At 36.6% G+C, this 24,533-nt stretch overlaps 1 protein-coding gene across 2 annotated transcripts in view; it reads left to right on the top strand.

Annotated features, from left to right (window-relative positions):
- DMXL1 (Dmx like 1) overlaps positions 1-24,533 on the top strand; it is a 185,359-nt gene that overhangs the window by 103,246 nt on the left and 57,580 nt on the right. The window contains exons 27-34 of one of the 2 annotated variants that reach the window (XM_045285386.1): positions 306-433; positions 950-1,198; positions 1,563-1,676; positions 9,850-10,013; positions 15,182-15,312; positions 19,136-19,221; positions 20,883-21,084; positions 23,576-23,693. In XM_045285386.1, coding sequence (XP_045141321.1) covers positions 306-433; positions 950-1,198; positions 1,563-1,676; positions 9,850-10,013; positions 15,182-15,312; positions 19,136-19,221; positions 20,883-21,084; positions 23,576-23,693 — 1,192 coding nt within the window. The remainder of the gene's footprint in view (positions 1-305; positions 434-949; positions 1,199-1,562; positions 1,677-9,849; positions 10,014-15,181; positions 15,313-19,135; positions 19,222-20,882; positions 21,085-23,575; positions 23,694-24,533) is intronic. The other variant, XM_004696573.4, reaches the window with a different exon arrangement.

Genomic DNA, 24,533 nt, shown 5'->3' with positions numbered 1-24,533 from the left:
CATTTGAACCTTACCTAACTTTGTTCTCAGTCAAATAATTTGTTTTAAAGTCCCCTGTATAAGCTTGCCATTTGTGATCCGTAGTGATTTTCTTATTTGTATTTATTCTAACTTCCACTAAATGACTATAATTAAAACCTCTCAATGTATTTTAATTTATGAGGTGTATCTATTTACACTTAAAACTGGTATAAGTAATAAATAAAAACATGTTTCAGGTATGCTAGAAATTAGATCTAAAATAAATATAAAAGTATTTTATGGGAAATTCATCATAGATTTAAATATTCCTTTTTTTCTCTTAGTTCATTACAAACAAACCAGTTTACAGGAATGGTGTATCAAACAGTACTGCTTCCCCACCGGCATTCTTTGAAAACAGGAAGCTTAGATGAAGCAATGACTCCCAACACGTCACCAGCTAAATGGCCAGGTATAAAAAAATTGTGTATCTGTTTTTTATTGAAAGATTTAGTCCAATGAATAAAATCAAGTTTGGCTTAATAGTGTGGAAATTATTGTTAACTATTGCTAGAAATGGTACCATTATTCATCACTATTCATCACTCTCCACAAATTACTTTAATGCAACTAATAATTTCTAGATCATTATACTAAAATCAATCAAGTACTCTCTATAGTGTGGAATTTAATTATTTTTACATTTTTTATAATAGAAAACATTTGTTAATGGCATTGCGGTTTTATAAATATTATTTATTTTAGTTGCAGCAGTGAGTTTTTTTGTCATGACATTTTGAATTAGTAATTTAAGTTGGGTTCCTATGGCTTAGCATTTGTTGATTGGCTATAATTGTTTTCCCTGGTTATGAATCCAAGAAAGGACATGTTTAATCCCAAAGTGGTAATTATTTCAAAGAATTGGAAATGTAGTTATTTATTTTTAAAATTTATTATTGAATGTTGCTCTTTTTGTTGCATATTGTAGGAATAACCTCTCTAATTCGACTTTTGAATTCTTCGGGTGAGGAAGCCCACCCTGGGCTTACAGTTTTGCTCTGTGAGATTCTCACAGCAGTTTATCTTAGTCTCTTCATCCATGGCCTGGCGACACATTCTAGTAATGAGCTATTTCGGATTGTGGCTCATCCTCTCAATGAAAAAATGTGGTCTGCTGTATTTGGTGGAGGTGCACATATTCCCAGCAAAGAACAGGCACATTCAAAAGCTTTAACTGGTTAGTGTTAAACCTTTTTACCTGTTTTGGATTGTTTTGGTTTGCTTTAAGACTGAAATTTTATTCCTGTGAAGAATCATTTTTTCAACTGTAATTACATTTAATTTAGTTACTGTTCTAAAGTTCTTGTTATAGACCATTTTCTTAAATAGTTTTGCACTGAAAATGCAATATATAAAGTTTCTGGTGCAAATCTCTAACCTTAAGATACTCATGCACCAGTCTGTTTCAACATATCAATGATTAAACTTAATGTAAGTTTTTAAAATCTTTTATTATTGAAATTTTTATTTGCTTTGAAATACATTGTTATACTGGTTTTTGTTCTATCCCAAATACAGACTTTCTCTTCTTTCTTTGGCAGGAAGGCACTTTGCTATGCCTAGCCCCCACCAGGTAGTGGTATTCTCCATGGAGTGTGTGGGCTTTTCCAAAGCTCTCTCAGCCATCAGTTCTCATAGCCCTCCCAGTCTTGCAGGCAAGATACTAGATTTAGAAATAGGCTTTTATAGTTCAGCTTGCTTTATGCTGGTGTGGAGGGGTTGGGATACAACTGGTTCAATTTTATTTTGTTTGGCATTTATAAAGTAATGAGACATTTTCTTTAATGAAGTCATTTTATTGATTTAAGTGAATGATTAGCATCTTGTTAGACCATGTTTACTATTTTATAGTAAATATGCCTTTAAATTGCTTGGTTTTAATATTTTCCCTCAGATTTTAATATCTTTTTTAATATGCAAAAATAAAGAAGTCAGTGCTTAATCATGCTAAACAGACTATTGCTTGAAATGAACAGAAAGTCATTTCATTTGAAGCTGCTTTATGATTTGCTTAATCTGGCCATTAGGGTCTTTGGATTTCTAAGTGTTTATGATGATATTAAAGTAGATTTCTACCATTGTGTCCATATTTTAATACATTCTAATATTAAGCTATATGTACTGTACTAATTTTAAAATAGGAGCATTATATATTTTTGCCTGGAAAAATATCATTATGTGCTCCGCCTTTCTGTTAAATTTTCTTTTTGCAACTTAGTAGCAAATATGCAATTATCTTGGTTTTCAAATTTGAGGTTAAAGAAGTGTAGACTTAAGGATTAATAGATATAACTGAGAGCCACATTCATTCAATACTGACATATTAAAGAAGTTTTAAAAAATTTAAATACCTTTCAAAATGTAAGGTATTTATATACATATTTTAGAAACCCAACAGGTTAATTGATCTCTTTATGAAATTTAATTCAGTTCCTTCATATTACCTAGTGCTTCTATACTTTCTGTACTAAAAACTAGTTTTCAGTAAGATGTAGCCCGGACTATGAAACAAAACCAAGTTAACTTAGTTCCTACTTTTTCCATTTGCTTGAAATCATTCATTTCCAGGACACACTTTCTAAACTAGCTAGCTTCTCCTACACCTCTCCACCCAAATCCCACCCCAGACAAACAGGGATTCGGTGTCAGATTTTTATGTTTAGTACTTAAAATAAAACAAATTCAATTTATAACTTAGAAGGTAGCATTGTAACCCACTAGCTACCGTTGACAAGATGAAGAGAAATGAGCATAACCGTTAAATGCTCCGATAAAATGCTCTTCAGAAAAAGAGGCAATAATTTACACTAAAAGTAAATACTGTTTAACATTGCCCAATTTGAGACATTGTATTGCCGTTCCTATTAAAAGGAATGCAGGTGTTAAGAACAAGTCAATATTAGCATTATGTTGACATTCCGGGAAAGAGTACTTTAAGACAATGACATTAGAAGGAAAGAATTATAAATTTCCCTGCCTTGGCCCCTGACATTCTTGACACAGGTAGGAGTGAGCTAATTCATTTTTGACTGCTGTAAACTACTGAAAATGCACCTTGCTAATATGTCTTCTTTTAAACACTTGAAACCATCCTGCCTGGTCTTCATCTGCTGGACGGATTTACAATACAGTTGTAGGTCCCTGGCCCTTTTCCATTGCTCTAAATTAAATTTATTTCATTTCTACCTTTTATCCTTATAAATTTCAAGTGAAAATCTACATTCTCAAGCTTTTTAATATTTTATTGTGCCATACGTTTGTGATTTTTAAAGAATTAGCTGTGCTTTATTTTATTTTTTTAAGTTTAACTTAAAAAGAAGACCACCTTCATATGAAACATTAGATTCTAAATTTAACTAAAGAAAAATCCTAAAAGTCTATGGGGCGTAAGATTCATAACTTTATTATGGTTAGTGCTGTAAATCCAGGGCTTACAAACTTTGGACTTAGAGACAATACATACTTGCCTTTTGATGTTATGTAAATTTGCCCTTACTTTGCAATGATTGACCAATCCCAGTTTACAACAAATTCTTCACCACAATTACAATCATCACTTTACTTTTAAATCATTAAAAAGACTTTTGGCCTTTTCTTGCACTAACCCAAAGCCATACCCACTGGCATTGAGTCATTTCTGACTCACAGTGGCTATGTAGGATTCCTGAGACTAAATCTTTATGGGAGTAGTCAGTCTCGTCTTTCTGCCTCGGAGCAGCTGGTGGATTTGATCCACTGACCTATAGTTAGCAGTGCAACATTGATCCCATAGTGCCACCAGGGCTTTTTGTAGCAGTAAAAAATAAATCTCACTGCCATCAGTCAATTCCAACTCACAACAACCCTATAGAATAGAATAAAACGGTCACTGGTTTTCCAAGACTATAAATCTTTATGGGAATAGAAAACCTCATCTTACTTCCATACATAAGTATATGACTTTGAACTGCTTACCTGTGGTTAGCAGCCCAATGTGTAACCCACTGTGCCACCAGTCCTCCTAAGAGGCTAAATAAAAATCATACGCATCTGTTCCAACTTACATTGAACAAATGTATAAAGTATTTATTTACCTGACAATTCAATCAATGTCAAAATATACTGCACATTACTGAAATAAGTGTTTAGAACTTTAAACCTGTTATCTAAACAATGTTTGCATAAAGATAGTTGTGTTAGAGGATTTTAAAAGTCGTACGTTTTCCTTGATCTGCTAGAAATTCTGATTTTAATTTTCTTTGCAATAATTGTCAACTAAACTATATATTTCTGTATAACTTATTATATATTTTATATGCTAATTTTGAATAAAGGAACATTTCAATGTAGCTTAATTAGTAAAATAATTTTCATTAGACTGAGTCTTGGCAGATCGGAGTTATTGACAAAAAGAATTAATGTAACCCCCCCAAAAGAATTACTGTAAATAAATAGGCGATTCTGTACATAAACCTGTAAAGCAAGTGATATTTAATTAGAATATTTAAATTTTTTCTTTTAAAAATTATTTTATTGGGGGCTAGTACAACTCTTATCATAACCCATCCATCCCTCCATTGTGTCACACACATTTGTACATTTCTTGCCATCATCATTCTCAAAACAGTTTCTTTCTATTTGAGCCCTTGGTATCAGCTCCTGATTTCCCCCCACTCCTACCCCACCCCACCCTCTTTCCCTCATGAATCCTTAATAATTTATAAATTATTATTATTTTTTCATGTCTTATACTGCCCACTGTCTCCCTTCACCCACTTTTCTATTGTCTGTACCCCAGGGAGGGTGTTATATGTAGATCCTTGTGATCGGTTCCCCCTTTTTACCCCACCTTCCCCTGCTGGTATCACTACTCTCATTATTGTTCCGGAGGGGTTTCCTGGGTTCTGTTTCCAGTTCTTATCTGTACCAGTGTATATCCTCTGGTCTAGCCAAATTTGACACTGGAGAGGAGGAAGCATTAAAGAACTAGTGGAAAGTTGTATGTTTTATCGGTGCTATACTGCACCCTGACTGGCTCATTTGCTCCCTGCAACCCTTCTGTAAAGGGATGTCCAGTTGCCTACAGATGGGCTTTGGGTCTCCACTCCACATTCCCCCTCATTCACAATGGTATGATTTTTTGTTCTTTGTTCTCTGATACCTGATCACATTGACACCCCGTGATCACACAGGCTGGTGTGCTTCTTCCATGTGCATTTTGTTGCTTCTTAGCTAGATGGCTGCTTGTTTATCTTCAGTCCTTTAAGACCCCAGATGCTATATCTTTTGATAGCCGGGCACCATCAGCTTTCTTCACCACATTTGCTTATGCACCTGCTTTGTCTTCAGCAATCCTGTTGGGAAGGTGAGCATCATGGAATGCATTTCTAGCATTGAGGGAGTATTTGAGTCGAGGCCCAATGTCCCTCTGCTACCTTAATACTAAACCTATAAATATATGCACATAAATCTATCTCCCCATCCCCATATATATATTTGCATATGCACATACTTGTATTTAGATCTCTATAAATGCCCTTTGCCTCTTCGTTCCTTACTCTGTTTCCTTTTACTTTCCTCTTGTCCCCACTATCATGTTCAGCCTTCATTTGGGTTTCAGTAATTCCTCTGTTACATTGCCCTTGATCAAACCCTACCAGTCCTCCCACACCCATCTTGCCATCGATTTTGGAACACTTGTTCCCTTGTCCCTGGGTTTGTTAACACCACTTCCTTTCCCCTACTACCCCTGCTCCCATGCCCCCCGCCCCCGAACCATCAGAGCTGTTGTTTTCTCCTCCAGATTGTTTATCTCGCTTATCTAGATAGACCTGCAGAGTTAATATGCATAAAAAATAAAAGCAAAACAAAGCAACAAAGAAAAACAAAACAACAACAACTAAAAACCAACCACAAGAAAAAGAGAAGCCTATAAATAGTTCAAGGTCTGTTTGTTGACCTTTAGGAGTATTTTCCGGTTGGATCTGTTGAGGTGACACACCCTGGCCCCAAAGTCTATTTTTGGTATTCTCTCAGATTTCCTTGCTCTGCTCCCCTTGCTGTTCTGTTGCACACCCTTAGTGTTTTGTCGGTGTGGTGGGGTCAGATCGGGTACAGTTCCCATGCTTTGTCTCCAGTGCTATCCTCCATAGGGTTATGGTCAGTGAGGGATGTCATGTCTCATAGTGGGGCTGGCCCTATGGTCCTCTGTAATCATTGGTGGTTCTGAGCAGGAATGTCACCCTCAAGGCTTGGTGGGCCAGGGTGTGTGCCACTCTCTCTTCCTCCCCCTTCATTTGCTCCTGTGTGCTCTGATCAGACATGTCCCTCTCCCAGAGCTGTAGCTTCAGTGCTGTCCTCTGAAGTAAATTCTTCTGGGGAGAGAGGTGGCTGTCCACGTAATTAGGATTTGGGCTGGCCCCTCAGACCTTTCTATTGGTTCTCTGCTTCATGCCATTATGTTGCATACACATCTTAGGGCACCAGGTTGAAGTCTGGTCCCTCTTTCCCTGTGGAGATATAAACAGTACCCTTCTCTTGGGTGGGTTAGTGCCCTGTTCCCCAACTACCCATGTCTTTATTTTTTCTTTTCTTTTCCCCCCCTCCTTTTTAGTTGGCTACCATATGTACCCCTGGATTTGGTCTGGCCCTCTGCCATACTACCTGAACCTCACCCCAGGAATGTTTGTGTACAGTAGCTTTTCCCCTATGCCCCTTTTGCATTTTTTTTAAGCTTACCTCAACGGACTCATGTTGTACTTGTCCTTTTGTGGTTGGCTTACTTCGATTAGCATCATTTCCTCCAGTTCTTGCCATGCAGCGATGTGCTTCATGCGTTCATTACTGCTTTTTTTTTGTGGGTGGGTGGGGGGGGTAGGTATTTGTTGGTTGTTTTTTTTAAAAATCATTTTATTAGGGGCTAATACAACTTTTATCACAATCCATACACACATCAATTGTGTAAAGCACATTTGTACATTCATTGCTCTCATCATTCTCAAAATATTTGCTCTCCACTTAAGCCCCTGGCATCAGCTCCTCATTTTCCCCCTCTACCCTGCTTCCCACTCCCTGATGAACCCTTGATAACTTTTAAATTATTATTTTGTCATATCTTACACTGTCCGACATCTCCCTTCACTCACTTTCTGTTGTCCATCCCCCATGGAAGAGGTTATATGTAGATCCTTGTAATCGGTTCTCCCTTTCCACCCTACCCTCGTCCACCCTCCCAGTATCGTCACTCTCACCACTGGTCCTGAAGGGATCATCTGTCCTGGATTCCCTGTGTTTTCCATTTCCTATTTGTACCAGTGTATATCCTCTGGTAGAATTGGGATCATGATAGTCGGGGGTTGGGGGGCAGGGATGGGGAAGCATTTAGGAACTAGAGGAAAGTTGTATGTTTCATTTTTGCTACACTGTACTCTGACTGGCTCATCTCCTCCCCGTGACCCTTCCATAAGGGGATGTCCAATTGCCTACAGATGGCTTTTGAGTCTCGACTCCGCACTCCCCCTTATTCACAATGATATGATTTTTTGTTCTGATGATGCCTGATACCTGATCCCTTCGACACCTCGTGATTGCACAGGCTGCTGTGCTTCTTCCCTGTGGGCTTTGTTGTTTCTGAGCTAGATGGCCGCTTGTTTACCTTCAAGCCTTTAAGACCCCAGACACTATATCTTTTGATAGCCGGGCCCCATCAGCTTTCTTCACCATCATTACTTTTTAGGGATGTGTAGTACTCCATTATATGTATTCTCAATAAAGACTGATGTTTCTTATTAATAAAACTAGTATAGGTTTGGTGTGCATGTGCGATTTAAATTATTTTTGCCACTAAGGTTAATTTTTAAAATCATTTTATTAGGGGCTCATACAGCCTTATCACAATCCATGCATACATCCATTTTGTCAAGCACATCTTTATATTTGTTGCCATCATCATTTTCAATACATTTTTTTTCTACTTGAGCCCTTGGTATCAGCTCCTAATTTTTTTGCTAAGGTTACTTTTTAAAGCTCAATATTGGCTGAGCTGTAGTAATTTTTAAATTACTCTTATTTCCTGTTAACAGTTAGAAATCCATATTTGCTTTTTATTACCTGCTGCACAGCAAAACATATCTTTTTATTTTATCAGAATAATTTTTACTGTATTTTGTAACCTCTACAATTTCAGAACTTGAAGTTTGTATTTGTGCCATAATGTGGAACATCTAGCTTTGTCCCTTTGTTATCTTCCAGTCCTTTATAGGTTTAGGGTTAGCATTTAGGTCTTAGGTCCATTTTGAGTTACTTTTTGTGTATCGTGTCAGGTGTGGATCCTGTTTCATTTTTCTCCACCTGAATATCTGTTTGCCACCACCATATTTTAAAAGAGGCTATCTCTTGCCTGTTGGATGGATTATGAACAAAAAATTTTGATAACATGTTCCCCTCAATATCGTTGTTTTATTTTTAACCTCATGTCATGTGTCTGGATTCACAGACTGTACATTCAAATATTTTATGTTTTTGAAAACCCTCTTATATTTTGCTTTTAAAATTATTTTTAATTATAAAATAATTTGTTCAAAATCCACTAGTCCAGGATTACAAGTAAGTTTTCTTGGAGGTTCTCAATGCTCCTAAGTTATAGTAATCTAAGAACAAAAGAAGTAAAAGAATAATATTAAAATCAGGTGATACATTTCTTAAACTTTAACATTGATTTTTGAAAGGTAAATATATGTTTCACTGGATGAAACCACTGATTTCAAGTCTCCTGGTGTGTGTAAATATAAGGAGGCTAATGGAGTTTTTCCATGAAATGTCTGCCCTCTTTCCCAATATATGTAGCAGATAAGTTGGAGACTTTTTAATTTTCAAAACTAAAATGAATGAACATTTTATCTGACAATTCCTCTCAAAGTCATTTGAAAAGACGTAGCAATAGTAATACTTCGATTATGAATATTAGGTTTTGTTAAAATTAAATTTTTAATGTAAAAACTAAGTTAAACTCAGCTTGACTGGAAGCTTGATATAATGCATGTGCATGCTGAGCAGCTTTAAATAATAAAACAAAATTATATTAAAGCACAAATATTTGCATTCCATTGGAAGGTAAGTAAATTTTCTGTGCAATGATTACTGGAAGATAGTGGTCTGCCTTCCTATATAAAGCTGTTTGCTTTTCTATTAGACAATGTCTATGTTTGGAAAATCCTTGATTTCCTACTGATGATTTGCATCTTATGAATTTGTGTATAACTTATAAAAAATTTGTTAGCTGTTTTCTAAGAAAATACTGAAGAGCTGCTAAGTGTTTTCATATTTTCTCTCTCTTCTTTATAATTCCATTGTCCAGAAAATAGCATCTTAGTGACATTTCCAAAAGAATGTATCAGCTTAATTAAATGGGTATGGTGCTTGAATTTTTAAAATATTACCTAATGAAAAATATAGTTTGATATAAAAAAGGCCAAGGAATCACTGGAGAATCTCATAAGTGAGTTGTTGCTTTTTAATTAGCATCAACATCCACAATACATATTTTTTAAAACAAATGTAGAACATTTTCCTAGCTACCTTCTAGACTGATTTATAGGGAAATATTTCATCTTAGTATGCTAAATACATAATGCGTAAATCAGCATTCAGGAAGTGAGGGACAAGTTGATATTAAAGAGGAAATTGTTATATGTGCAGGGATGTTTATTTACTTATTGCTTTTCTAATAGGAATCACGTTCTTTTTATATACTTAATTTGTAGTTAACTTTAGATCTTTCATAAAGGCAAATATAATATGTCCCATGAAAATAGTATTTAATTTTATAATACTTTATTTTGTTGTTGTTAGTTTCCTCATTAGTGGAAGAAGGAGAGAAACAGAACAAACCATTTAGGCCATCAAAAATGTCTTGCAGAGAAACTGCTTCCCCACCAGTCATCCAGGAGTCACTAGCAGTGAAAGAGAAGTTCATCCCACCCGAGCTCAGTATCTGGGACTATTTCATAGCCAAGGTAATGCATGTACTAAGTGTAACTTTTGGCATTTCCAAATATTTATTTGATTTTTATTTAGAAATTTTGTATATTTTCATCAGATTGCATTCAAAGAAAATAGGTCATGAAATATGTTTTGCCATATTTCCAACCAGTTTTTCATGCAGTTCTTTGAGAAATTAAGAATTTCACAATTTAAACAAAATGGTTAGCTTGATTAAATATAATGTTAATGTACTTGATAGTAGTTGAAGAAATCCAGAGTGGCAGAAGTTAAAGTATCCTGGTCATCTATACTCTTTCATTCCTTTTTCGTTATCTCAGGCGGTCCTTTCTTTGCATATTTGCAATTTGCACACAGTCACTTGACTGCTGTTTAGGTGAATAACCCCAGTCCCCTCCCCTAATAACATTTTAGTTACTATGTTAAATGTAAGTAGCATATAAAAGAGCCCCTGAATGGAGCAAACACTTAAAACACCCAGCTATTTATCAAAAGGTTGGCTATTGAAGCTGCCTCAAAGGTGCCTGCAAGGACTGGTCTGGCAATCTGTGTATGCAAGGCCACAGTCTTTTCAAAACTGCATGTATCCATTTTACTTTGCATACAGAGTCACCATGAGTCAGACAGAATCTACTCAACAGCAACTAATAGCAGTGATAACAGCAAAAAACTCATGAAGTAAAAGCTTTCCTGCTAGTTTTCTCTAGTCTCCAATTCACTACCTAAATAAAAGGTGCAATAGTGTCACTTCTTTCAAAGTAGAATGGCAGTGGTGATTGTACATCACCGGTTCACACATTAACCATAAAGTATGTAGTTATCTTTACTTCTTGTCTCCGGGTGATAAACCCATATATATAACATTTTACAAAATTAGATAATCTCAAAAAGCAAATGGCCAGCAAAAATGGAATAAAAAGTAAAACACTGGAACTGAAATTCAAATGGCTGACTGGAATGCTGACATTTCTTTCATTTAAAAGACTCCAGATATAGCACACATTGGGTGCTGGTGAAAATACTGAATATGCCATAGATTGCCAGAAGAATAAACAAATCTGTCTTGGGAGAAGTGCAGGCACAGTGCTCCTTAGAAGCAAAGATGACAAGACTTCAACTCACCTGTTCAGGGAGACCAGTCCCTAGAGAAGGGTGTCATGCTTGCAAAAGTAGAGCATCAGTGAAAAAATCAAAGAATACCAAGCAGATGGCTTGATACAGTGGCTGAAGAAGGGCGCTCAGCCGTCAGCCACAGCAATGGTTGTGAGGGGTCAGGGCTAGCAGGGTTACATTCTGTTGTATGTAGGGTTGCTGTGAGTCAGGACAGTCTCAATGGCAACTAACAACCCCAGCATGGATGTGTCAGAAATGTGAAGTAGGCAGGTTCCAAGTAACTAAAAATTAGCTAATTTGAACTCTGTAAACCCATCAGATGTGTGTAAATTTGAATTTGGTGCTGGAATGCCTTTTAGATTAAGAGGCCTCAGTTTTCCATGAAGAAAAAACAACCCAGAGCCAGTACATAGAGCTCATTTTTTAAATTTGTTTATATAACACTTCTAAATCGTGGTCTCATTCAGATTCCAGCTTTTGGATTTGTGTTCCCCCAGATCTTCATCTTACCCCCAAATCTTTGTATTTTAGTAAATGACATCTTAATCATCCTTAGAGTTGCTTGAGCCCACAATTCAGAAATCATTATTTCTTTTCTCACTTAACCTTACTCCCCAAATCTATAAGTAAATTTTGTCAATGCTCTCTCAAAAACATACCTTGAGTCTGTTATTCTTGTCTATCGCTAACACCTGTGTCTAGGCTGTCATTTCTGGTCTTGTTCACCTCTTTATTTTCATTCTTTCCATTTGATTTTTCTGTCAGCTCAGAGTGGTCACAGTAGTATTGGTAAACTATAAACCTGAATACTTGTCTTTTACCTAAAACAAATTGGAAGAAGTCCATTGCACTCCTCACCATGATTCACAAGGCACTGTCTTATGCCATTGTCTTCAAATTTTCTTAGTAGATTTGAGTCAAACTGTTTACACCAATTTCTTTTCATTTTAGAACTTTTCTTAATCTTATTTTCACTATCTACATGTGTTTTCTTCTATCTTCTTATATGGCTTATTCATCTTTGTCCTGTAAGTCTTTTTCTACATAAATGCCACTTAAAAAAAATCACTTTATTGGTGGCTCGTACAGTTCTTATCACCATCCGTGCTTAAATCCATTGTGTCATTCACATTTGTACATTTGTTACCATCATCATTTTCAGAACATTTTCTTTCTACTTGAGCCCTTGGTATCGCTTCCTATGTTTTTTTGCCTCCCTCTCCTACCCTTCCTCACAAACCCTTGATAATTTATAAATTATTATTATTTCTTCATGTCTTAGACTGACTGATATCTTTTCACCCACTTTTCTGTTGTCCATTCCCCAGGGAGGGGATTATAAGTAGATCATTGTGATCACCTCCCCCCTTTTCCCTCCACCTTCCCTTTACCCTCCTGGCATCACTACTCTCATTATTGGTCCCGAGAGGTTTAACTGTAGTTTCTCTGTGTTTCTAGTTCTTATCTGTACCCATGTACATGCTCTAGTCTAGCTGGATTTGTAAGGTAGAATTGGGGCCATAATAGTGGGGGAAGGAAGCATTAAAAACTAGAGGAAAGTTGTATGTTTCATCATTGCTATACTGCACCCTGACTGGCTCATCTCTTCCTTGTGACCCTTCTGTAAGGGGATGTCCCATTGTGTACAGATGGACTTTGGGTCTCCAGTCTGCATCCCCCCTCATTAAAATTGATATGATTTTTTTGTTCTGGGTCTTTGATGCTTGATACCTGATCCCATCGACACTTCATGATCACACAGGTTGCTGTGCTTCTTCCATGTGGGCTTTGTTGCTTCTCACCTAGATGGCCGCTTGTTTGTCTTTAAGCCTTTAAGACCCAGACACTGTATCTTTTGATAGTTGGGCACCACATTTTGATAGCTTTCTTCACCACATTTGCTTATGCACCCTGTATTAGTCTAGGTACTTTGGAGAAACAAATCCACGACTACTCACGTATAAGAGAGAGTTTTATGTAAAGAAAAGGTGCATCATGAAAACATCCCAACCCAATGCTGCCCAAGCCCACAAGTCCAACATTAACCCATTAACCCAACACCAGTCCACAAAGTCCTCCACCTCACAAAACAGAGGCAATGATGCCAACTGCAGGAGGAAAGCTGAGTCCGTGAACGTGTAAGCATCTCAGCACTGGCAAGGGTCTCCACACGGCTGCTCCTGCACCCAGGGCTGCATCGGGATAGATCCATGCCACTTCTCCTTGGGGATGTCTTGGAGGAAGTCAATCTTGCAAGCTGAAGCAGGGAACTGCTAAGGCAGCTGCACCCGATACAACCATCACAAAACAAGAGACCCGAGAACTAGAAAGGCGAGGCTTCACCACCCATTTATCCTTCCGCCTTTCAACCAGCCCCACATTTGATTATCGGCCAGGCTGGCACAATTAACTAACTCACACGCATTATGCACCATCTTCAGCGATCAGGTCAGGGTAAGCTGAGCATCACGAAATGACAGGTTATTAGTACAAAGTGTTCTAGTGGGGAGTACAAGTACTGAGGGCATACTTGAGTAGAGACCCAATGTCTGTCTGCTATCTTAATGCTTAATATATAAATATATGTAAATAGATCTATTTCCCTATCGTTATATATAAATATATTTACATATGTATATGCCTGGTTTTAGAGCTCTGTAAATGCCCATTTGCTTCCTAGTGCTTGCCTCTATTTCATTTTACTTTCCTCTTGTCCCACTGTCAAGTTCGGCCTTCACTTGGGTTTCAGTAATTTCTCTCAGTTACCTTGCCCTTAATCAAGCCCTACCAGGCATGCTACACCCTCCTTGCCATCGATTTTAGATCACTTTTTGTTCTCTGTCCCTGGGTTTTTTAACACACTTCATTTCCCCCTCCTCCCCTTCACCCATGCCCCTCCAGAACTGTTGGTCCTGTTGTTTTCACCTCTGGATTGTTTATCCCTCCTATCTTGTTTAGGCAGACATTGCAGAGACAATAATCAGAAAAATAAGACAGCAAAATCAAACAAAATAACAAAAACCCAACAACAACCAAAAAGAAAAGCCTATAAATAGTTCCAAATCTGTTTGCTAACCTTTAAGAGTGTTTTCCAGTCCACTCTGATGGGGTGCCATTCCCTGTCCCCAATGTCTATTTTTGGTATTCCCCGGGGACTTCATTGCTTTGCTTACCTTGCCACTCTGTTGCACACCCTTAGCATTTCACCTCGGTGTGGTGGGGTCAGATTAGGCACAATTCCCGCACTGTGCCTCCAGTGTTGTCCCTCATAGTGCTATGGGTCAGTGAGGGACATGGTGTCTTGTGGTGGGGCCGACCCTATGGTCCTCTCTGTGCATTGGCTGCTCTGAGCAGGAATATCGTCCTCAGGGCTTGGTGGGACAGGATGGGTTCCACTATCTCTCCCTCCCCCGTCATTTGCTCCTATGTTCTCTGATCAGACATGTCCCTTTCCCTGAGCTGTAGCTCAGTGCTGTCCTCTGAAGTGAATTATTCTGGGGGAGGAGGGACTGTCTACATTGTAGGGATTGGGCTGGCGCCGCTGACCTCTCTATTGGTTCCCTGCTTCATGCCAGTATGATGCAGTCACGTCTTGGCTCACAGGTGTAAACTCTGGTCCATCTCTCCCTCCCCTGTGAAGATATAAACAACACCTTCCCATGGGCGGGTTAGTACCCTGTTCCTCTGTGCCATATTTATTCCTGGATTGAGTCTGGAAATGCCACTTTTCAAAGAGGCATTTCATGACCCATGACTCAGCTATCTCTTTTATCACACTTAATATGTCTTATATTTGGTTTCCAGTTACTTATCATTTCCACTAAAATGTAAGTACCATCTTTATCCTTTGTAAAATTCTTTTGTCCATATATTCTCTTTGGCATATTGTGAGCGTTTAATGACTTTTTGTTTTGTGGATGAATAAAGCACAGAGTGACTGACCATAAAAATAATCTACTTTAGGAAACATAAATATAAATAGGATGAATTGCTTTATTATGCATATACTTGAATGGATTAAATCATATATTTTGTGATACATCTGTAATATTTTTATTTTTCATTTTAGCCATTTCTACCCCCTTCCCAAAGTAGAGCAGAATATGATTCAGAGGAGAGTCTGGAAAGTGATGACGATGATGATGATACTTTATCATCAGATTTCCATCTCCAAGAGCATTCAAACTCAAACTCATATAGGTATGGAATTTGAGTGTCTTAAATGAAATACTTTATCATTGTTTATATGTATAAATAATAATTTAAAAAACAATACATGTGAAATTAATAGTTTTAATTATAGCATTCTAAGTTAAACTACTTTATTTAGTGAAATGTGTTTCTTTTCCTTTTAAATAATCACTATTACATTTTGATTATCTAAGTAAATAGTCTATAAGTTGTGTCCTTCCACACAGATTGTGGTATGAGATTATATTATGCCATTTGCACCTTAAAGATAAGCCCCATTGTTTAGCATAGAAAATCCAATTAATGTCTTTTCAGTAGAACACTAATACTTTAAGATATCAGTAAGCTTTTGAGGAGGAGATGAGCTAATCAGGGTGCAGGGTAGCAACGATGAAACGTATAACTTTCCTCTAGTTCTTTAATGCTTCCTCCCTTCCAATATCATGATCCCAATTTTGCCTTGCAAATCTGGCTAGACCAGAGGATGTACATTGGTACAGAAAGCAACTTAAAACACAGGGAATCCAGGATAGATGACTCCTTCAGGACCAGTGATGAGAGGGGCAAGGCCTGGGGGGGTGAAGGGAATGTGGAGTAGAAGGGGGGAACCAATTACAAGAATGTAAGTATAGCTTCCTCCCTGGGGGGTGGACAGCAGAGAAAAGGGTGGAGGGTGACGTCGGACAGTGTAACTTATGACAAAACTATAATAATTTATGAATTATGAAGGGTTCAGGGAGGAGGGGGGAGAAAAATGAGCAAATCATATTGAGGGCTAAAGTAGAGGGCAAATGTTTTGAGATTGATGAGGGCAACAGGTGTACATATGTGCTTGACTCAATGGATGTATGTATGGACTGTGATAAGAATTATGCAAGCCCTCAATAAAATAATTTTAAAAATAATAATAATAATGAGGGCAACAAATGTACAAATGTGCTTTATACAATTGATTATGTATGGATTGTGATGAGTTGTATGAGCCCCCAATAAAATGACTTAAAAAAAAAAGATATCGGTAAGTTATGTTAAGAATTAAGGTTGCAGATGGACATTGTGCCTCAACTCAAGTACTCCCTCAACACAAGAAAACTTTGTTCCAATAACCTGATATTCTATAGTGTTCACTTTCCCGACACAATTGTTGAACACAAAATGAGTGCATAAGCAAATGTGGTGAAGAAAGCTGATGGTGCCTAGCTATCAAAGATATAGTATCTGGGGTCTTAAAGGTTTGAAGATAAACAAGTGGCCATCTAGCTGAGAATCAAAACCTACATGGAAGAAGCATCGAAGACTCAGAACAAAATCATACCCACTGTGAATTGGGGTGGTGGTGGCATGGAGTGGAGACCCAATGCAAATCTGTAGACAATTGGACATCCCCTCAAAGAGGTGTCACAGGGAAGAGATGAGCCAGTCAGGGTGCAGTATAGCACTGATGAAACACACACAACTTTCCTCTAGTTTTTTGGTGCTTCCTACCCCCACACTATAATGACCTCAATTCTGCCTTACAAATCGGATTAGACCAGAACATGCACACTGTTACAGATAAGAGCCTGCAACACAGGGAATCCAGGATAGATAAACCCTTCAGGGCAAACGTGGAGAGTAGAGATATCAGGAGGATTAGGGGAGAGTGGGTGGAGAAGGGGAATCTCAATCACAAGGATCAAGATTAAAACCCCCTCCCAGGGGGATGAACAACAGAAAAGTGGTGAGGGGCAACGAAGGATGATGTAAGATATGGAAATAATAGTCTATAATTTATCAAAGGTTCGCGAGGGAGGGAGGGCGGGAGAAGACATGGGGAGCTGGTATTGGGCTCAAGTGGGAAGAAAATGCTTTGAAAATGATGATGGCAGCATATGTGCAAATGTGATTGACACAATGGATGAATGTATGGATTGTGATGAGAGATATAAGAGCCCCCAATAAAAGTATTTAATAAGAAAAACAAAGGAAAGGAAGTGGGGAGGCGGGGCGGGACGATATCAGTAAATAAGTACTAAGTTTAAAAAGACTGCCATATTGCTACAAATACACTAGTGTACATTAGGAATCATTTAGAAAGTAATTTGAAGATTTAGTGTTCCTTAAACATATTTAGCATGAAGACAACAGAACTTAAGGGACTGTTTTTACAATGTGACTGGTATCTCCAGGCTTACCTGGTGCATAACATACAGCATACGTAAGGATCTTCCAGAGTATGCTGTTATTAATGGAACTTTTATATATACTCTGAATTCAGCTTTTAGTCTCAGTGTTTTCCTTGTGATTTGGAAGATTTTGTTCTTTATTTGTACAGAATATCCAACTACAAAATTTAGGAAACATGAACAGTGTCAATGCCTTACACAATATAGATTAAAAGAAATCATTTGCAATTTCATTTTATGCATAGGAAGTTTATGAGGAAAAGTAAAGTCAAGTATTTATTTTCTACAGATAATTCATAGCATTCAAATATAATTACAGCAAAGTTCTTAAATTTAGGGTGAGAGTGCTCATAGGTTATCTCTGAACTACTGAAAGCTGAGGACCATTTCCTCACTAAATTCAAAGACACACAAAATAAGTTACGTAATCTCATATTCATGGGAGTCTCCAAATTCATTCTACAGATAATAGAGGATTATATGATGTTTAAGGAACCATGAACTATATATAAAATAGAAACTTAACATCATTGGAGTTATTCTTGAAGGTTGGAAATACTTTTTATTGTTAAGTAATCCTTTTATTTGGTTAGTGAAACCTCTCCCTTAAACTTTTTTCAATTTATTGATGACACCATCATTTTCCCACTAACCCAAGTTTGAAATCTTGGCATTATCCACATTTTCCAAAACTAGGTATTTTAAAAATTATTATTATATATACTATCCACATCACATAGGTTATGGCAATATTATACAAGTGATAAAAATGTAATTTTAAGAAGATATGAAGTTATGTTGGAAAGTACTCACAATTATAGTAGCTGAGAGAGAACAGGTTTCCTAACATGTGTTATAGAATCCTGTTATTATAGAAGTGTATCTGTAAACTGTACGTCTGGTAGGTCCAGATGTTTATGCCCAAACATGTAGACCAAACAATGATAGTATAACCTGGTATTCTAAGTTACACAATTCAAAGTTTATTTACATTTGTTCATTTTATATACCTTTAATTTCCAAACTGCTGCCTGAAATTTTAGTTTTTAAATTGAAACTTGTCTCAGTAAATGATTACCTAATTTACTTTAACAAATAAAATGATTTATACTATCAAATCTCTATTTGCATATTATGTAATAACCATACAAATTATCCACTCCCAGCTCAAATGCAGTCTTCCTATTCCTGAATTATGAGATATTTTCTCACCTGTTTGATATACTGTATGCATTTGAAAGGTATATATATATTTTACTAAGACGTAGTTTGTTAAAAAAGGTAGTATGTTAATGGTGTGAACGAAAGGTAGAAATGTACAAAATAAACAAGTATATTATGGGAATGAAACATTTTATTGAAAGGAAGCGCTATTACAATATTTTTAGTTAATATAATTTTTTCTGTTGGCCTAATTTAATTTTTTGAATTCCTAAAACATGGTTCAAAAGTAAAAATGTATAAAAATCAAATACTTTGAGACTTTTTTTCTTCTTTTGTTATTGCATATAATGCTAACATGAGTAACTGTAGATAGATATCTTGGTTTTCTTGGGGTATATTTTCAGGGTCGATTCCTAGTCGTTGAATTGTTGGATCAATAGGCAGTATACTCTTTTTAATGTTTAAGTAAATATTTAACAGAGCCACTGTTGCTTTATTTTCAGTTGGTCTTTGATGCGATTAGCGATGGTGCAGTTGGTACTCAACAATTTGAAGACTTTCTATCCCTTTGCAGGTCATGATCTCGCAGGTAATTAACTAATATTGCCTAATATTGCCATACTTTTAATTTAGTTCTCTTTATGTTTGTTTGTTTTTTAATATTGGAAGAAAAATATTTACTGACATCCTGTTGTTGAAAATAAGTTTCCTTTAGCCAAATCAACCACCTTTAAAAGTGTCTTATCATGCTGATAGGTGCTCTAGAATAGCAATGTCAAATGAAACAAGGAGACTCAGCCTGAAGTGACTGACTGTACTGAGACACTATAACTCTGATTAAACATTGGGCATGAATTAGGGTTAGATATGTAGAATATTAAATCAATGTAAAAACTTAATAACTTAGTAACCCTAAAGGAGTAAAAGATTGGATAGGAAAGAAAGAAACATTGAATACCAAGTTATTCAGATACGAACTGTACTTTGTTACACAGTGATGCTTTAAAAAGTTCATGGAAACATGGAATTAAAATGTAGTCAAATTTTTCTGTGAAATTTTAATACTCATATATAATTAGAATGAATTCTAAAGTTTCAGTTTAACCAAAAAATTTTCATCTAGAATGATGAAGATAGGAGAAGTTTAATCTCAAATTTTATGAATTTTCTAAAATAGAAAAATCATGAACTCAGAATGAGCATGGTTATTTGGAGGTCAATAGGAAAAGGTAAAAGTTTAAAATAGGATTAAAACTCGGGAATGTGAGGGATAAGACTATATACTAGTAAGTTTTGTAATTATTATGTAGTACTTAAAAACGAGTTTTAAATTTTATTTCATGTTTTTAAACAAATCTTGTTTTTATATGTATATGAAAATTGTTTTATGTTCTTCAGATGTGTTTTTCATATTAAACTCACAAATCATTGATATAACAATAATTTAAATTATAAGTTATAAATTTACTCGAATTAGGATGTAATTTCTACTTCAAACCCAAAATCCAAACCTATTGCAATGGAGTAGCTTCTGACTCATAGTGACCAAATAGGGCAGAATAGAACTTTTCCTTAGGGTTTCCGATATTGTAAATTTAAGAGAGCCTCACCTTTTTCCCCCTGAGCATCTCGTGACTTCAAACTGCTGACCTCTGCAGTTGAAAAGCCCAATACCTAACTCACTAGGCCACCAGGGCTCTTTGTTTCTACTTAGATTGCCCCCTTTTCCAATGGCCTGGGCTACCTATTTATGTTCAAATTTAAATATATTTATGACATTTTTATAAACCTGGATTTTCATATCTCTTTAAAAAATCATTTTATTGGGGGCTTTTATAGCTCTCATCTCAATCCATACATATATCCATTGTGTCAAGCACATTTGTACATATGTTGCCATCATTTTCAAAACATTTTCTTTCTACTTGAGCCCTTGCTATCAGCTCATTTTTTTTCCTCTCAGCCACCCTCCTTCCCTCATGAATCATTGACAATTTATAAATTTTTTTTTTCATGTCTTATACCGACCGCTGTCTCGCTTCACCCACTTTTCTGTTGTCCATTTCCCTGGGAGGGGGTTTTATATAGATCACTGTGATCAGTTACCCCTTGGATTTTCATGTCTTTATCCCTTTCCATATCTCCTCTCCCAAAGGGTGTGTTTTAATATCTTTATGGGTCATTCTTAAATCTAAAGACAGTATTTATTACTACCAATAAAAATGAGGCAATTTTATTTTTACATTTTAGAACTTCCTGTGAGTTCACCACTTTGTCATGCAGTTCTAAAAACCCTCCAGTGTTGGGAACAAGTTCTTCTCCGACGCCTTGAAATCCACGGCGGGCCACCTCAAAACTATATCTCTAGTCATACCTCTGAAGAAAGGTTGTCCTCAGGTCCTGAAATTCTTCGCCACAAAGCTTTGTTGGAACCTACAAACACTCCTTTCAAGTAAGTTTTCCTGTGGATGTTAACTAGGAAAGTGATCAAGTCTTATGTAGAGTAAAAATATTTAGGCCTTTAATTAATTTGGGATAGTGATGGTTCATTGTTAAAATTCTCACATTCGATGAAAGAAACTTTAATTAGTTTCCCACCCAGTGTACCTAAAGCACAGCCACCACCCATCTGTCTCTAGGGCTTATATGAGGCTTAGTTGTTGAGCCAAAGAGCTGTGGTGGCTTAGTGGTTACGCATTAGGCTGCAGTCCACACAGTCTGAAGTTTGAAACCACCGTCGCCTATCGTCCCATAAAGAGGTACAGTCTTGGAAACTCAGAGAGGCGGTTCTCCCCTGTCCTCTAGGGTTGCTATGCGTCAGCCTTGACAAGATGGCATTGGATTTTTGAAGTTATCGAACTGGTTTTTAGCTGTGTTTGACAAAATAAACCAAGATTGACTAGATAATAAAGTTCTGGCTGCCATCTTTTAAACATATGAGAAACATGTATTACAATGGTCCAGGTTGTAACTAATCATAGAGATAGTGCATTAATGAGCAGTGTTTCTAAGTGACTTTTATAGCACAATATAAAATTGTAATACATATTGTAGTCCAGAGGTTAGCAAGCTTTCTGTGAAGGCCCAATAGTAAGTAATTTAGGCTTTTGTGTTAGACTAGGTTGAGACACATAAGATACAAGAAAACGCTTTATACCTAAAAGTAATTATATGTCAAGGAAGCATCCCAGCTCAGTCCAGCTCAAGCCCATAAGTCTAATACTAGTCCATAAGTCCCTCTTCCCACTCCCCCAGTCACAAACAAGGTTGCAGAAGGCAGGACTATCACATGCCGGTGGTGCAAAGTCATATGACTCCACACTTGTTGGAAACCTGGCAGGGCTTAGGCAGCTCTCAGGGTGGCTAGTAAGCGGGTAAGGCAGGGTGCAGGGAGGTTGCCCAGGCCCTCCTAATGAGAAGGCCATGCCCACAAGGAGAAACCCTCAGGCCTTGACCTGATTGATAGGTTGACTACACCATTACACATTTATGTATCTGCAACTTGACACAAAATTATGTAACTGCCACAGCTTTGTAGGTCATAAAGTCGACATAATCATTCAGCTCTGCCCTTGTGAAGTGAAGGCAACCTAGTCACAACCCTGTTTTCAAAAGCACGAGGCCTATTAGATTTGGCCAGTGGGTTTTAGTATAAAAACATTTTCCTTAAATCAGTACTATTAACTGTGTAACTGTTCACTGTGTAACTATCAGTGAGGAGATAAATAGTTGACACCAAAAGATAATTCATTATATGTAATTCTTCATCAAGAAAATACTTCTCCAAAAAAAGAGCAAATGAGGTTGTCTCTCTTGGGAAGGCCAGGAAGAAAGCGTATCAGATTGAAGATGGCTGCCCAAATTTTAAGAGTTCTTTTGGTGGCGGCACAGTTCGCTTCAATGTGCAGCTTTGGGATCATGCTCATTTGCATTCTGCACTGGTTATGCTTGTGAAAATATCTAGCAACTCTGTGCAATTCATGTAATAAGGAATTATCTATTTTGTCATAGTATTTAAGTCGTAATGTCATTTCAGAATTTAAGTTCTATGGAATTTTTGTTTAAAAATGTATATTCTGGGTAGTTTTAACTGGTAAAAATGATCATTGTGATTTAATACTGCATAGTGTTTTGAGTATTTTTTATATGCAAAGTTGTTATGAGCCAATAAAACTATTTAAAAGTTTAAAAAATGTAAATGAAGGAAACAATATGCTTAGTGACCATAATTGAGTTACATTCTTGCATTAGCTCTTACCTCATTGCTGAGCAGCAGTACAAGTGTGGACCGGTACATGTCCATACAAAACCACCAGCTGCTCCTCAGGAGAAAGACAGAGCTTTCTATTCCCATAAAGAGTTACACCCTCAGGAACCCACCAAGGCATTTCTACCCTGTCCTATAGGGTCACTATGAGTCGGCATTGACTAGTTGGCAGTGAGCATGGAGCACATGCCCAGATACAAATCTTTGAGTAGCTTCTCTCCTAGATCTCAGCTAGGAAACATATCTACAAGAGGACCTCAAGAATGTCATGGAAAAATAGAACCAAAGTTAATGGAATTTTTCCACCAAGTTTTTGAAGCCCCTTATAGATGTTAAATCTTACGTCTGTAGATTAAGGTGAGCAAACTATGAGATTCAAACTCATCCTGCCTCCTATCTTTGCAAATAAAGTTTTATTAGATTACCAACCATAACCACTCACTTGCGTATTAGTTGTGGCACTTGCCTACTACAGTCAGAGTTGAAGAGTTGTTACAGAGGCTAGATGATCCACAAAGTCTAAAATATTTACTCTCTGACCCCTCAGGGAAAATAAGATGATGATAGATCTGATTTTAGTTAACCTGAAGTGCACATTTATATACAGCTTCAAGGAAATGTGATCAAGTTAATCAGAAATCTTTGAAGTATATACTTAAATTTACTGTCTCCATAGATCCAAACACCACCTGGCACTTTCTGTGAAGAGGCTTTGGCAGTACTTGGTAAAACAGGAGGAAATTCAGGAGACCTTTATCAGAAATATATTCACAAAGAAACGGTGCTTAAATGAGGTTTGTGAAGTCAAATCCTGTTTAATGTTTTCTGATTAAAGTCATATATTATGTAACCATGAGTTGCATTTTACAGATATTTTGAGAAATTATCACTATATATATATATATATATATGTTGTATTTATACGAAGGTGACCAGATTTTAACATTGATAAAGCAGGACACCATTGATAAAACTCATATTCTGGCGAAATAGCCACATGGCAGTCAAAAACCGTATACCCTAGCTTGTCGTGCATTCTTTCCAAAACAGGACTTTTTTAAAACTGTGGGATGCGGGGAAGATTGTTCAAAAGCGGGACGTCTGGTCACGTTAATTTATACACACGTCTATATGCATACACATATTGCTTAGAGGAATGATTCAAAATAACAGATACAACGATATTTTGAAAGTAATTCATATGTATTTGGACTTATTTTTTCAAAATATATTGCTTGAGTTAAGATTTTATACATCTTGGTTTTTGTCTGTGTTATGATCATTAAGAGACAAGATTGGAATTACTTGTGATGTAATAGCTGAGAGAGTTTTATCTAGAAGCTTAATTGACACTGGTTTTATATTCTGAAAACATTTCAAATGTACACATATTCTCTTTTTCTACTGGTTATGTTTAAATTAATGAAATTAATAAATTAACGCAAGTTAATTTATAATCGCACTTGATTATATATTTTTAAAATTATTTTATTAGGGGCCCATACAATTCTTATCACAGTCCATACATACATCCATTTTATCAAGCACATATGTACATTTGTTGCCCTCATCATTCTCAAAACATTTGCCTTCTACTTTAGCCCTTAATATCAGTTGCTCATTTTCCCCCTCCC

Source organism: Echinops telfairi, unplaced genomic scaffold, assembly GCF_000313985.2.
Source record: "Echinops telfairi isolate 266 unplaced genomic scaffold, ASM31398v2 ScPeMD7_7469;HRSCAF=8507_1, whole genome shotgun sequence".
Taxonomy (NCBI): Eukaryota; Metazoa; Chordata; class Mammalia; order Afrosoricida; family Tenrecidae; genus Echinops; species Echinops telfairi.
Note: the sequence above shows the minus strand (reverse complement) of the source record. Positions and strands in the feature narration are given on the sequence as shown.